The sequence below is a fragment of the Triticum urartu genome, chromosome 5A (assembly GCF_056163025.1).
Source record: "Triticum urartu cultivar PI428250 chromosome 5A, HENAU_Tu73, whole genome shotgun sequence".
Lineage (NCBI taxonomy): Eukaryota > Viridiplantae > Streptophyta > Magnoliopsida > Poales > Poaceae > Triticum > Triticum urartu.
Genome location: NC_141877.1, coordinates 70532748 through 70548278, shown reverse-complemented (window position 1 = coordinate 70548278; position 15531 = coordinate 70532748). Strand labels below are relative to the sequence as shown.

At 46.8% G+C, this 15531-nt stretch overlaps 1 protein-coding gene across 1 annotated transcript; it reads right to left on the bottom strand.

Moving 5' to 3' along the window:
• Positions 1 to 5892: 5892 nt before the first annotated feature.
• On the bottom strand, positions 5893 to 8364 carry LOC147968100 (uncharacterized). Its single transcript, XM_087523388.1, has 3 exons — positions 7487 to 8364; positions 7342 to 7401; positions 5893 to 6706 (listed from the first exon to the last, which is right to left on the bottom strand). Exons 1-3 carry the CDS (start codon positions 8362 to 8364, stop codon positions 5893 to 5895), a joined length of 1752 nt encoding a protein of 583 aa, XP_087379514.1.
• Positions 8365 to 15531: the final 7167 nt, after the last annotated feature.

Below are 15531 nucleotides of genomic sequence, written 5' to 3'. Positions count from 1 at the left end.
AATATAGTTGCGAGTAGGGGTTTCGATTCAAGTCCTCAAACAAACAACCGCTACAGCGATAAGATTCTCGGGACTAGCTAGGATGGGATCTCTATTCTCTTCCGTTGCCGCAGATGACAGAGGGCGCTCAGAAGAGTAAGTTCAGTTCTGCAGTCCCTGATTGGTCTTCCTGGCCTTGCGAAATACTTTTCGATTGCACAGAGCGGGACCTTTTCTTATCTATAGGTTAATTGCGATTGCAGAGAGCGGGACGCCTCCGTCTTTCACGATGCTCGCTGCGCCCTCCTCCACTACAATTCCAAGAACCCGGTACATAACTGATCCGATCATTATCTGGAAAACCAAAAATCAATGAAAAATACTCGTCACATCTATTGTCGAAATCGAGACGAACACAACTATACCCACAATTTTATAGTTTTCTGATTAACCGAGCTGTCTCCGTTTCTTGCAACTAATTCCCAGGGTGCTGAGTTCGATCTTGTCAAACCTTTGATGAACATGGCCGTCATATTCAGAGGCGAGACATGGCACCACGTCAGCTTTTGGGCTCGCAGGAGGGGCGCTCCCCCTGAGACTCCCGTGCGGCAATTCTTCGGGGAGCTGCGCTACAAGTACATCTGTGGCGATGATGACAAGGCTGTCGAAATACAGGGCAGCCGAACAGTTGTCCAGACATGCACTATCGCCAGTAAGTCCTCCTCCGCACTAATCTGTTTTGGTACTTGGTTGCGTAACTGATTTATGCTTCATTCTCATACTTACACAGATAAGATATCTACGTCTCAGACGCAGCCACCCACCCGCAAGAGTATGTGTGTACATTTTTTTTTGAGCGGCTATATATCCTTGTACAGTTATTTGAATACTGTATGTGGGTGATTTCATAACATGAATACTAATTTATCTTTTTTTGTTTTGACAGAAAAGAAACCTTGCAGGAGTGTGTGTGTACTTTGCCCTCATAGCTTTGAGATCATTCATCCCAAAAAATGGGAAGTTTGTGTGCGGAAAGGAACAAGGACACGAGAAGGAGTTTATCCGGTTGAACAATATGCTTTTTGGAACGTAGGCTCAAGAAGAGCCCGGCTTTAAATTAACAAAGCCATCAACCGGCTAAGATTACAACTCCGGAATACAACCACACTCCAACTAAAAGGAAAGAAAAACAAACAGCAAAGATACAAAGGCGTCTAGGAGCAGCTCACAGAGGCATACAACAAACTAGCTAGCTAGAAGATGGATATAGAACATAAAGCTAGAGATGCCAGGAACCCATACACGCCGAGAACCAAGGCACAAAACGCTAAACGGCTCAGGAAAGAGCACCGACGACGGAGCAAAGCACGCCATTGCCAAACACCTGGGCTTGAAGGAGACACATCCATCCAGATCCATCGTCACAGAAGGCCCCTGCCTCCTCGCCTGGCTCGAGGCGCCGCACCGGTGAGCGATGGACATGCTCACCCTAGAACCTGGATGAATGGCATCACAGGAAACCACAGGGGCGGAACCAGGCGTTCCCAGCCTGCTGACGACAACTTACTTGAAACAGAGCAACGCCAAATGCAAGAGTCCATGCATGAAACAGGGGCGAGCTGTCGAAATGCACAAATGGACAGCAGCAAGGGCCAAAACCAAGTCTTCGGCTCGCTCGACGAGCAGAAGAGTAGCCACCGGAGGAGGGGAACTCTATCCCCTCCCGTCCTGGAGAATCCACGGGCACCGGAGGAGCCCTGCAGCCCAACGGAGAGCACCAAACCAGCGTGACCACACGCCCAGGGGACACCGCCGCCGCTGGAGACACGCTGCCACCGCCGACACACTCCACCTACACCACAACGAAGCCCGCAACCCATCTTTGTTCCCAAAACAGCGCCTTCAAGAAGGTTACGGCGCCCTGGGCGTTGCCGCTGCCCAACAATGATGAGGATTTCACCCGGGAGACAAAGGGGAAGGGGGTAGGGGGGCAGGACCTGACCGGCGCCTCCAGGAAGGTGAGCGGCGCCCGCGGGCGTCTTCGCCGTCGCAGCCGACACGGATGGCTAGGGGTTTCCCCCGGTCCTGCAGCCCCGTCGCCCACTCCCACCCGCAGAAGACCGCAGTCCCATGACGAAACAGGGCGGATCTGAGGGGGGAGGCGCTCGTTGGGGAAGAAGGGGAATGGAGGCGGCCAAATCTGACGTGACATGAGACGAATCTGCCGCCGCCGCGCGCCTGCCCGCATCCACCGAGGCTCTCGTCGCCCGCATGGCCGAGAAAACCCCGACCCACTCCCACGCCACCGGGAGCCGAAGCCGGCGACACCACACCTGCCGAGGCCGCCACCCCGGATCCAAAGGCCCCCCACGGGTGGCGAGGCGGCAAGGGGCCCTGCCGCCGCCTTCATCAGCAGCGCGCCGAGCTTGCCCAGCAGCAGATGCCTCAGGCGGCGGCGAGGGAAGGGCGAGGAGGGGAGGGGAACGGCGGGGCTAGGGTTGTCGTCCCTCGGGTCGCCCAAGCGGGGTGACACGAGGGAGGGGAGGGGAGGGGGAACTATCCGTGTCCGTTGAACAATATGCTTGAGAAGCCATTCACATGTACAGGCTAGCTAACCATGGTCTTCAATCCATCCAAAGCACCTGTACTAACGTGTCCATGTATCATCAGCAACAAAAGAAAAATACCGTGATCACATTCAAACTTTGTAATTGTGTCCCTCTTTAATGCTTCTATTCATATGCTAGTAAATGTTCCGATGATAAAAGAACATTTTGTTGAAATTATAGGGCCTAGCCCATTTAATAATTCAGATTTTTTTCAGCAATTTCTAGTAAATCCAAGAGGCCCATGTGGCCCATTCATGCAGGATAAGAGAGTGTGAAAAATTTAGTCCCACCACGTTAGTGGAGAATGACTGAGGCCAACTTTTTTTTGATGGGGCAACATTAACCACCTAGAATACCTCACCTCCTATAACTTAGAAGATAAGTTGTTCCACATACAACTAAGATTTTGAGAAGAAAACACATACAGATGTGCTCCTTGTCTGCCGCTCGCCTCGCGCGCGTATGATGTTTCGTTGCCGCGCCGCGCCACGCTAGTACCTATGCCACATGTATGCGTCGCTTCATTTATGTGATGCAAGAATGAAGTTGAAACGTTTGACCTACTAGTGGGAGACAAATCTAAACAGACTCGGATGATTTTTTCTTCGTCTCCCTAGTGGGCAAGTGCGTCCATTTCTCTTCCCCACTATCGAACGTCGACATTCTCCGCGACGAGTTCTCTAACGACAATTTCTTCCCCGACATCGACCACCTCCTCGGCGACATGACGAACGACACACCCGCATCTCCTTCCACTGCTCCATATGTCATCTTATCCTCTCGGTTAGGGTTAGCGTTTGGTTTACTGATAGTAGCAATAGATATGGATATGATGCTTGTTTCTCATGATCTTGATTGCATGACTAGTTTCAACAATCTGTTTCATGTTTCGATTATCACCGCTACTATGTTAACCAAGTTTTATCTACTCTTTTTCTGGATTAAACTTAATGAGAAATTCCTCAAATATTGAACACATTCACTTGAGTTAGTTTGGTAATGTGGCCCCTTGATATCATTCTTGGAGGCATGGTATCATTTTTGTTTTAACATGGGCATGATATCAATGTGTTGGTATGCTATCACCGCTACTATGTTAATCATGTTTTATTTACTCTTTTTCTGGATCAAACTTAACGAGAAATTTCCTCAAATATTTGACACATTCACTTGAGACAGTTTGGTACCGTGGCCCCCTTGATATCATCCTTGGTTGCATGACATCATTTTTGTTTTAACATGGGCATGATATCAATGTGTTGGTATGTTGTATTACAATTCATTAATGTTCACAACAATGTGGATGATCTTCTTTGACTATCCTATGACTATGAGCGTTGCATGCAAGAGTTTAAAGGATTAACAAACACCAGGACCATTCTAGAAGGATTGCTACGATCAAGATTTAATGTGGGAGTAGTTTGTATCAGCCTACTCCCTCTCTCTCTCCCTTCGTCCCTCCCTCCCTCTCCCTCTCTCTCTCTCTCTGCAACCCACATATTTTGTAAACATCCATGGTGTATGCTGCAGATAAGCCTCACACCATATATTTAATAAAGGCCGTCAATATCAGACTGACGCCGTCAGGGAGGAGGCTCCCATCAAACGATCCATTCTCTAGGGGTGGATTGACAATCCAACATTTTTGTTAGCTAGGAAGGTAGACGAATGAGCGAAAGATCTTTTTTCTACACGACACCCAGCTGACCCAGAAATTTGTGAAGCACGTTGGAAAATGGGGTAGGCCCAAATAGCAGTTTTTCCAGAAAAAGAAACACCCATTAACAAAAATAAAAAATGTTTTCTCATAAAAGAAATGGCAAAGAAAAGATAAGTTACAACTGCCATGCTCTGAGTAGTTAGACATGGTTTTCTAGGCCAGGGTTTACACTTGACATGTAAACAGTACAAAAAATACCTTGATCTAAGTAATTAGCCATGATTTGTACTCCCCTGTAAACTAATATAAGACTTTTTAGATAACGAAAGTAGTGATTTAAAATGACTTATATTAGTTTACAGAGGGAGTATTAAATTTTTTGACATGCAGATCCAAATGCAAAATGTAATAAACCCTTACACCTCAAACCACGGCAACTAAAAAAATAGTGATTTGTCATGAAAAAATATAATTTCTATGTACACACCTATGGGAAGAAAATTTCAATGGTCTAAATAACAAAAATGCCAAGATCTAAATAAGAATTTTGCCATCCTTTAAATTATAAAAATGCCATCGTGTAAGTAGTAAAAATGGCATGCTACCTACTAAAACTATCATTGTCTTAATAATAGAATTGCCATCGTTTAATAATAAAAATGACATAGTCTATAAAATAAAAATGAGATGCTATCTACAGTAAACTACCAAGCTACCTACACTAAAACTACCAAAGTCTAATTAATAAAAAAATTATGCCAAGAATAATAAAATTTGCATATCATTAAAAAATATAATCACAATCCTCTCAATTATAAAAATGCCATGCTAATAATAATAAAATTTCCACCCTCATATAATTTCAATAATAATAAAAATGACATGCTACCTACAAAAACAAGCATGGTATAATTAATAAAAACATCATAGGCCAATTGAAAAAATGACATGGTCTAAAAAATAAAATTGCCATGCTACCTAAAATAAAATTGCACATGGCGAGTTAAGAAAAAAAAATCTCCTCTGAAAAACATGTCTAGTTTTAAAATTTTGCTCTCTATAACATGGCAACTTTTGGGTTTTGTATTGGCACGTGGCAAAACAAATAGGGGGTTTTGTTCTTACAATTTGGGGGTGGGGGGGGGGGGAGGGGGGTTGGATTTTCCGGCTGAATTTTCAAATGAAAAAACAAATTTAATTTTTTTAGCTTCAACCGAATATAGGAGATTATCACAAAGTATTCACAAAACACCGCTTCAGCCCGAGTGGCAAGAACATTCGGGAGGTCACGAGTTTGAGTCCCCTCTCGCACTCCTTGCTGATATATGTCTTTTTATGAACATAGTACAGACGCAAGAGAACGCACACATGCACACCCTACCCCTATGAGCACCTCCGAAAGACTAAGCCGACATATCATCTCAAAATTTACGAAGTCACTGTAGGCACCTCGTCGTCGACGGAAACATCTCCTCCCACTGAATGCGCGTCGCCGGAAATCCTGAAATAATCCAGGAATAAATGCGAGCACTAGGACTTGAACCCTGATGGGCTGGGGATACCACAGTCCCTCTAACCATCCAACCACAGGTTGGTTCGCTTACTGATATATGTCTTTTTTGAGGTAAAGCAAAGCTTTATAGATTAACGGTGCCCAGGTAAATCACCTGTGATACAAACAGCCACAGGGGGCGGTACATTCGAGTTCCAGCTCATACTATCATTAGGTAAACATATACGACCAATAACTGCTAACTCATGGGCTACCGAGTTGGCCTCACGTCGGCAATAGCTGACTCTTTGGTGTGAGAACCACATCTTAAGCTGGAATTTGATGTCCTCAATGACGGAAGCGTAGGGAGAGGAATCCACCTTGCGAAGATCCAAAGCTTCAGCCAGCAGCTGGCAGTCCCTTTCAAAGATCACCCGGAGTGCACCCAGCTCACTTGCGACTGTAATGGCTGCACTCATGGCAATGACCTCAGCCCCAAATGCATCGGATACATTTTCATGACGGCCTGCATGTGCCGTAATCACATGCCCAATAGAGTCCCGTACCACCAAGCCCCAACCCCCAAACGAGTTCCCGGGCTGGAATGAGCCATCTATATTAATCTTGAGCATCTCTTCAGTTAGCGGTCGCCATTTTAGCTGAGTAGGTTTACCTTTCTTCAGGGAAAAGTACTCAAGATACTCCAGAGCATTGCAGTGGGTACGTCGCATGACTTCTTGTGCATCGACAACCAGCTCTCCCTCCCTTATCTTATTTCTATTACTCCACCAGTGCCACCAGAAGATAATGATCATCACTCTTTTATTTTCATCTAGCTCCCACAGCTTGTCCAGCATTGCATGCACGTCAGGGAATCCCTCCAACGCCTCTCGCTCCTTCTCCAGGCCCAGCCCCTCCACACTTCTTTGACCGCTTTGCACTTGATAAACAGATAGCCTCCATCTTCTATTACCCGACCACAGAAAAAGCATTTGTTAGTCTCTAGTTTCAGTTCCCGTTTCTCCAAGTTAGTACACATCGCTAAGGCTTCGTGTTTCATTATCCATATGAACATCTGAAGTTTCTTTCGGCATGGGAGTTTCCAAATGCGCTTCCAAGCATCATCTCCATGTCTATCAAACTGGCCAGCCACCTCTGAGCTACAGCCCGGACTCCCAGTCCGTGCGTGCTTAGCCAATTGGGATTGTATCTTATACACATTTCTCACCGAATGTATACCTTTACCATCGTAGTGCCATGCTATGAAATCTTCTACTCCTTCTCTCAGCGGTATCTGCAGAATGTGACGAGCATCCTCTGGCCAAAAGGTGTCTCGGAACATTGCTTCATCCCATCCACCCGTAATTGGGCACATCAACTCACTTACATGGGTTATAAGGTGCGGTCCTTTCAGAGTAATCACCTATCGCGACCAAGCCCGTGGTATCCACGGGTTAGTCCAGATTTTGACGTTTGTACCATCACCAATCCTCCATATGTATCCTTGTTTAATCAGCTCTAGACCTTGCAGAATGGTCCTCCAAGAATAAGAAATCCCCTCCCTCGGTTCAGCTTCCAACAAATGGCAGTGAGGGAAATACCTAGCCTTTAGGACCTTTGCGCAGAGGCTGTCCTGATTTTGGAGGAGACGCCACCCCTGCCTAGACAGCATTACAAGGTTAAAGTTAAGCATATCTCGGAAACCAAGTCCTCCTTTAGCTTTCGGCAGTGTCAGTTTGTCCCAACTGATCCTGCAAAGTGTTTTCCTTGGCCTGCTGGCTCCACCAGAACTTCCCAAGCAAACTATTGATTTTTGAACACAAGGATTTGGTTAAATCGAAGCATGACATTGCGTAAGTTAGAATGGCCTGAGCAACTCCCTTCACCAGTCCTTCTTTGCTCTCTTTAGCCAGTAACCTCTCCTGCCAGCCGTATACTCTCCCGCAGATATTACCTTTGACATAAGAAAATGTTATCCTCCTTGATCTGCCTACATGCACCGGAAGACCAAGGTATCGTTCGTTCCAGTCTTCGCTATTGATCTGTAAGGCATTCTTCACTGATCCTTTTGCGTCCTCCGGGGTGTTCGGACTGAACATGATGGACGACTTCTCCACGTTAATACACTGCCCTGAGCAGTCCTCATACAAAGCCAAAACATCATGCAACGTGACCGCCTCCTCTTGGTTCGTCTTCAACAAGAGCATGGAATCATCAGCAAAGAGAAGGTGAGACACACTGGGAGCAACTGTACATATTTTGACCCCGGTGATACTTTTCTTCTCCTCGGCCTCATTTAGCAAGGCAAATAATCCTTCCGCGCAGATGACAAACAAGTATGGCGACAACAAGTCTCCTTGCCGCATGCCTCTGGAAGAACTGAATTGTTTCATTCGTGTACCGTTAACCTTTATCTGGTATCGTACATTAGTTACACATTTCATAACTAGCTTCACCCATGGCCTGCTGAACCCAAGCTTCGTCATCATAGCCTCTAAGAAACTCCACTCGACCCGGTTGTACGCCTTGCTCATGTCCGCCTTTACTGCAGCATAGCCTTCCTTACCATTCCTGTTGTTCATCAAGTAGTGTGAGACCTCATAGGTAATCAACACATTATCCATGTACAAACGCACTTTGATTATCTGAAATGATCTCCGGTAGCACCACATTGAGCCTGTTAGCTAGGACTTTGGAGACCAGCTTGTATATTACGTTGCACAGGCTAATTGGCCGAAGATCTTTGTGAAATTGCAACTATCCCTGGGTGGTTTTGGTAATTCCTAACAACATATAGCTCATTGAGCTAATGCTATTTGAAGATAAATATTTTAGGAAAACTCAATGATTGGCATGGATTAGAAAGTGGACCCCTCAAAATGCTAAGGACAAAAGATTGGCTCAAGCTCAAAGCACAAGACTCTACATTTTACTTTTAGTGATCCAAGATCACATTGAGTCCATAGGAAAAGCCAATACTATTAAAAGGGGGTGAGGTGTTGCTTAATGAGTTACTTGCTCAAAATGCTTAGTGATATGCTCCAAAAACCCTCAACTACTTTCTCATATCCACATGTGTCCCAAACCAAAAGTCAAACTTGGCCCCACCGAAATCTTCTATCCGGCGCCACCGAGTTCACTTGACATAGCCACTGCCAGAAACCCTAGTCACTTTGGTCTCACCGATAGGGATCTCGGTCTCACCGAGATGGGATTGCAAACTCTCTGTTTCCCTTCGTAACGTTTTGGTCTAACCGAGATGAGCGATCGGTCCCACCGAGATTGCAATGCAAACTCTCTGTTTCCCCTTCATAACGTTTTGGTCTAACCGAGATGAGCGAATCGGTCCCACCGAGTTTGCCTGACCAACTCTCTGTTTGTCTATTACCAAAATCGGTCCCACCGAGTTTGTGTAATCGGTCTCACCGAGATTACGTTATGCCCTAACCCTAATGAAATCGGTCCCACCGAGTTGACATGTCAGTCCCACCGAAAATCCTAATGCTCACATTTTGAACTAAATCGGTCTGACCGAGTTTTATGATTCGGTCCCACTGAGTTTGGCGATTTGTGTGTAACGGTTAGATTCTGTGTGGAGGCTATATATACCCCTCCACCCACTCTTCATATGTGGAGAGAGCCATCAGAATGTGCCTACACTTCCAACATACATTTTCTGAGAGAGAACCACCTACACTTGTGTTGAGGTCAAGATATTCCATTCCAACCACATAAATCTTGATCTCTAGCCTTCCCCAAGTTGCTTTCCACTCAAATCATCTTTCTACCAAATCCAATCCCATGAAAGAGAGTTGAGTGTTGGGGAGACTATCATTTGAAGCACAAGAGCAAGGAGTTCATCATCAACACACCATCCATTACCTTTTGGAGAGTGGTGTCTCCTAGATTGGTTAGGTGTCACTTGGGAGCCTCCGTCAAGATTGTGGAGTTGAACCAAGGAGTTTGTACGAGCAAGGAGATCGCCCACTTCGTGAAGATCTACCCTAGTGAGGCAAGTCCTTCGTGGGCGATGGCCATGGTGGGATAGACAAGGTTGCTTCTTCGTGGACCCTTCATGGGTGGAGCCCTCCGTGGACTCGCGCAACCGTTACCCTTTGTGGGTTGAAATATCCATCAACGTGGATGTACGATAGCACCACCTATCGGAACCACGCCAAAAATCTCCGTGTCTACATTGCATTTGCTCCCTCCAAACTCCTCCCTTTACCTTCATATGCAATTGTTTTACATTCCGCTGCTATACTCTTAGCATTGCATGTGTAGGTTGATTACTTGTATTGTGCTAAGTTGCTAAAATCTGCCAAGACTTAAAATTGGGAAAAGACTAGATTTTTATTTGGTCAAGTAGTCTAATCACCCCCCTCTAGACATACTTTCGATGCTACACTTTGATCCTGTTCGGGTTAGGAACTTTGGGTATAAGAACCACAAGGGTATCGTTCCAGCCGATGGGGATATTACCACCATTTAGAACGTCCATGACCTCCTCAACCACTTTGTCTCCCATTAAATCCCAATGGCGCTTGAAGACGATGGAGGGCATGCCGTCCAGCCCCGGGGCCTTGAGATCTCCAATATGATCCAATGCGGCCTTTATTTCTTCCCTTGTGAACTCCGCATTAAGGATTGAATGCATGGTCGCAGTGACACGCGGTTTCACCTTTTCAATGAGTTCAGGTGTTCCGCTCCCCACGCAAGATGTAAAGAGGTCCTGAAAAAAGAGCACACATAGTTAGTTAACTCCTCTTCCTTCTTCACTACTACCCCATCCTCCCTCCTGAGCTCCTTTATCCTATTAGCTTTCTTCCTCGCCGTCACCACTGACTTCAGATAGCCTGTGTTTCTGTTTCCATCCCTCATCCACCACACATGAGCCCTTTGTTTATAGTGGGTATGCTTCTTTCCTTCTAACTCCTCCACCAGCCGCCTCAATCCAGCTTCCTCTATAATTTTCTCCTGTGACATAGGCTCAAGCATGCATCTCTCCAAGTCTCGGCATGCCTTTTTCAACCGGCCTTCCAGCTCTGCCATGACCTCCTTATTCCACTTGGTCAGTTCTCCCGATCGCAAAGTATGTGCTACTCCTTCATTTTCCCCTCTCTTGCTCGCATTCTAGGCCTCTCGAATCACATCAGTGCAACCTTCCTCCTGCAGCCAGCGTGCTTCAAATCTGAATCCTGAGTCTCCCCTACTCCAATTGCTCTCCGCACCCTCCGTACAGACTATGACTGGCCGATGATCAGAATGTTGCGGCTCTCCATTAACAACTACAAACCCAGGGAATTTCTCACACCATTGCTCGTTCGTGGTCGCCCTATCCAACAGTTTACAAATGTATGTTTGAAGCTCCTTACTATGGTTCCTCCAGGTGTATATTCACCCTCAATCCCAATGTCCCGCAACTCGCATCTGTTTAATGCCTCCCTAAAGCCGTCCATGCAGTGTTGTGGCCGGACCGCATCGCCTTCCTTCTTTGTACTCAAAAGTATTTCATTAAAGTCCCCTAGGCACAACCACGGCCTCGTATCTTGATGTTGTTGTTTCAATAAACCAAGAGTTCTCCATGTTTCTTTCTTCCTCACCGCCTCAGATTCACCATAAACCCTCGTAAGACGCCACTATGAACCATCTCCTTCTGTTATATCAACGTCAATATGCCTTCCTCCATAGGATCTTAATGCCACATTCACACCTCTCCTCCAGAATAAGGCCCCCCCTCTACTTCTCCCCTCTACCTTCCACGCAGTCATGTTAACTAAGCCAAGCATCCTCGTCTCACAAAGAAATAAAATGTCGGGTTCCTCCACTCTTCCCAACTCGAGAAGAGATTGAACTGTCGGGCCATTCCCGAGCCCCCGACAGTTCCAACTGATTATTTTCATTGCTCCCGGCGGGGCTGCTCCTGCAGCCCGGCCGATATGCTAGCATTGTTGGTGTCGTTCTCCTCCCCTGCAATTACATGTACTGACGCGTCCATCACCCCTCCCTTCTCCTTCTCTCCCGATGACCCGCAAGTATAGGGGATCTATCGTAGTCCTTTCGATAAGTAAGAGTGTCAAACCCAACGAGGAGCAGAAGGAAATGATAAGCAGTTTTCAGCAAGGTATTCTTTGCAAGCACTGAAATTATCGGTAACAGATAGTTTTGTGATAAGGTAATTGGTCACGAGTAGCAAGTAATAAAAGTAAATAAGGTGCAACAAGATGGCCCAATACTTTTTGTAGCAAAGGACAAGCCTGGACAAACTCTTATATGATGTAAAGCGCTCCCGAAGACACATGGGAATTATCAGCAAGCAGTTTTCATCACGATCATATGATTCGCGTTCGGTACTTTGATAATCTGATATGTGGGTGGACCAGTGCTTGGGTACTGTCCTTACTTGGACAAGCATCCCACTTATGATTAACCCCTATTGCAAGCATCCGCAACTACAATAGAAGTATTAAGGTAAACCTAACCATAGCATGAAACATATGGATCCAAATCAGCCCCTTATGAAGCAATGCATAAACTAGGGTTTAAGCTTATGCCACTCTAGCAACCCATCATCTACTTATTACTTCCCAATGCCTCCCTCTAGGCCCAAACAATGGTGAAGTGTCATGTAGTTGACGTTCACATGACACCACTAGAGGGATGACAACGTACATGTCATCAAAATATCAAACGAATACCGAATTCACATGACTACTAATAGCAAGACTTCTCCCATGTCCTCAAGAACAAATGTAACTACTCACAAAGCATATTCATGTTCATAATCAGAGGGGTATTAATATGCATAATGAATCTGAACATATGATCTTCCACCAAGTAAACCAACTAGCATCAACTACAAGGAGTAATCAACACTACTAGAAACCCACATGTACCAATCTGAGGTTTGGATACAAAGATTGGATACAAAGATTGGATACAAGAGATGAACTAGGGTTTGAGAGGAGATGGTGATGGTGAAGATGTTGATGGAGATTGACCCCTCCTGATGAGAGGATCGTTGGTGATGACGATGGTGATGATTTCCCCCTCCCGGAGGGAAGTTTCCCCGGTAGAACAGCTCCGCCAGAGCCCTAGATTGGTTCCACCAAGGTTTCGCCTCGTGGCGGCGGAGTCTCATCCCGAAAGCTTGCTTATGATTTTTTTTCCTCGACGAAAGACTCCATATAGCAGAAGATGGGCATCAGAGGGCCACCAGGGGGCTCACGAGGCAGGGGGGCGTGCCCAGGGGGTAGGGCGCGTCCCCCACCCTCGTGGCCAGGGTGTGACCCCCCTCTGGAACTTCTTGCGCTCAGTATTTTTTATATATTCTGGAAATAACTCCCATGAAGTTTCAGGACTTTTGGAGCTGTGCAGAATAGGTCTCTAATATTTGCTCCTTTTCCAGCCCAGAATCCCAGCTGCCGGCATTCTCCCTCTTCATGAAAACTTTGTAAAATAAGAGAGAATAGGCATAAGTATTATGACATAATGTGTAATAACAGCCCATAATGCAATAAATATCGATACAAAAGCATGATGCAAAATGGACGTATCAACTCCCCAAGCTTAGACCTCGCTTGCCCTCAAGCGAAAGCCGAAATCGAACAATATGTCCACATGTTTAGAGATAGAGGTGTCGGTAAAAATAAAGTACGGACATGAGGGCATCATGATAATTCTTAGAACAGCAACATATATATATATATTGTCATAAGATCTCTTATGCTAAAGTAACAATTCAATCACAATTTCAAGTATGAGTCATAAACTTCATTGAGAACTAACAAACTCTAATCTCAGTCATTGAGGCAATTGCAATTTATCATAACATAGGAAAGAGTCAATATAAGAGCTTTTCAGCAAGTCCACTGTGACGCCCCAAGACCAGAGCTTCAGATGCCTTCCAGGGTTTCCGGGTTTCGTCGTGTGATTTGTTTGGTTCATTGCATTCATCATTGCATCATGTCATCATGCCATCATCTCATAAATCTTCTGCATCTCAACTAAATAAATTGTGTGGATCTTCGATCCATTTAAATCGAGGGAAGAGTGACTTCTCTTTATAACATATCCTCCTAATATTTAGGGAGTTATTATAAATATTCCATTAATTTGGAATCACCATAACACACTTGCAAATATCCCATGCCTTTTTCCTTCTCAACTCTTGGTCTCTAACTTTGTCATATATCTTTTCTTCATTTTCCGGAGCTCCACCTAATTTCTCAACATTTTTGGGCACTTCGAAAAACCTGTCCTAGTTGAAACCTTTTGAATTAAATTCAAATGAATTTGAATTTAATCTTTCAAACTTGACCTTTTCTATTTTCTCGGGCCGTGCACATTTTCACGAGTCCGTGAAAATTATCCCCATGCCCAGAGTCCTCCCCTACCTTCTCTTTCTTTTCTTTCTCTTTTTTCTGTTTTGTTTTAAAGGGAAAAAGATGGGAAAGAGTGAGAGAAAGAAGAGAGCCCAACTTGGCCTCCCTAGGCCATTTTCCGCGCAGGCCCACCTGGACCACCTGCACCCAGGCCAGCCCAAGGCCCACTCCCTCCCTAACCTAGCGCTGACCGAACCCTCGCTCTCTCCCTCCTCCTCGTTCCCTCACCGCCGCTAGTAGCTCTGCACGCACACACGCACACTCCCTTCCCTCGATCCCATCTCTCCCCCGCAGCGCCCGACTCCCCCATCTCCCTCGCAGCCTCGCTCTCTCCCGATCCTCTCTTCTCCCCTGCTCGCGCCGCCAGAGAGGAGCGGTCTCTCGCCCCACCCATGCACGCAGGAGCCCCCGCGCTCGGTCCCCATCATCGCCAGCACACCTCGCCGCCCCGTCCCCGCATGGCTCCATCCTCACCGCCTGCAAGCTCCGTCCAGCGAGCGCCGGGGCGTTCCTCATGTTCATGGCCTCCTCGCCGCCGTTCACCTTCGCCTCGAGCTCCTGGAGAGCGCCGCTGCGCCTCCTGCCATGGCCTCCTCCTCGCCTCGAAGCCCTGTGCCCTGGGCTTCTTCCTCGCGCTCCTTGCCATGGTCATGTGCCCCTCGATCCAGGAGGACGATGCCCTGACTTGCCATCGTTCGCCTCCGGCGAGCATCCACAGAAGCTCATCCACCTCGCCATGCTCCTGTTTCCTCTCCAGCGCTGCCCCTGTTGCCTCTTGTTTTTGGCTGCAGAGATCCTTCGACGACCCGTGTGCCTCGCCGTGACCGCTTCTTGTCGTTGGACTGCCGAGATGCAGCCCCGGGGATCTTCATGATCGCTGCAAAATTCCACCTCGGCACCACTTGCACCCCCATGATTCGGTGATCCTTCGTCCGCACGCCAAGACCGGACCCGTTAAGTACAACCACACCGTGTTGATACGGGAACCACTACCGTCGACCTCCGAAGAACAGGGTTTTGCCGAGTACCCCTTCATTTTGTCAAGACCATCAAGTCCCTCGACGACAAGTGCACGACTACGCGGATTGTACCAAGTACCCCTTCGTTTCGACGAGACCAGCAAGTCCGAAGAACGCCAAGTTCGACGATGCTCTCCACCCGAACGACTACCGCCGATGCGTACCTCTCCGTCGCCGTGGGTTTCGTCAAGTTCAACGATGAACCCCGAAGCCCTCGGATTCATCAAGTCCGAAGGTGCAACTACCACTCCGAACCATGTACGTCGACCGTCGCCGAAGACCCGTGTAACGCGAACGTCAAGTTCGACTACCATCGCGTGAACCGCTACTTCAACTATGAACGTGAACGACTACCGTCGCGGAACAACTACTTCCTCTACTTCCCTCG

Bases quoted from the DNA above. Each gene is read 5' to 3' on its own strand.
- LOC147968100 (XM_087523388.1), bottom strand. From the start codon at position 8,364: ATGGATAATGTGTTGATTACCTATGAGGTCTCACACTACTTGATGAAC. The intron at 7,402-7,486 runs GTTGGGACAAAC...AATGCTGTCTAG, and splicing joins GAAAACACTTTGCAGGATCA to GCAGGGGTGGCGTCTCCTCC. The intron at 6,707-7,341 runs GTATTTCCCTCA...GTCGGGTAATAG, and splicing joins GCAAAGGTCCTAAAGGCTAG to AAGATGGAGGCTATCTGTTT.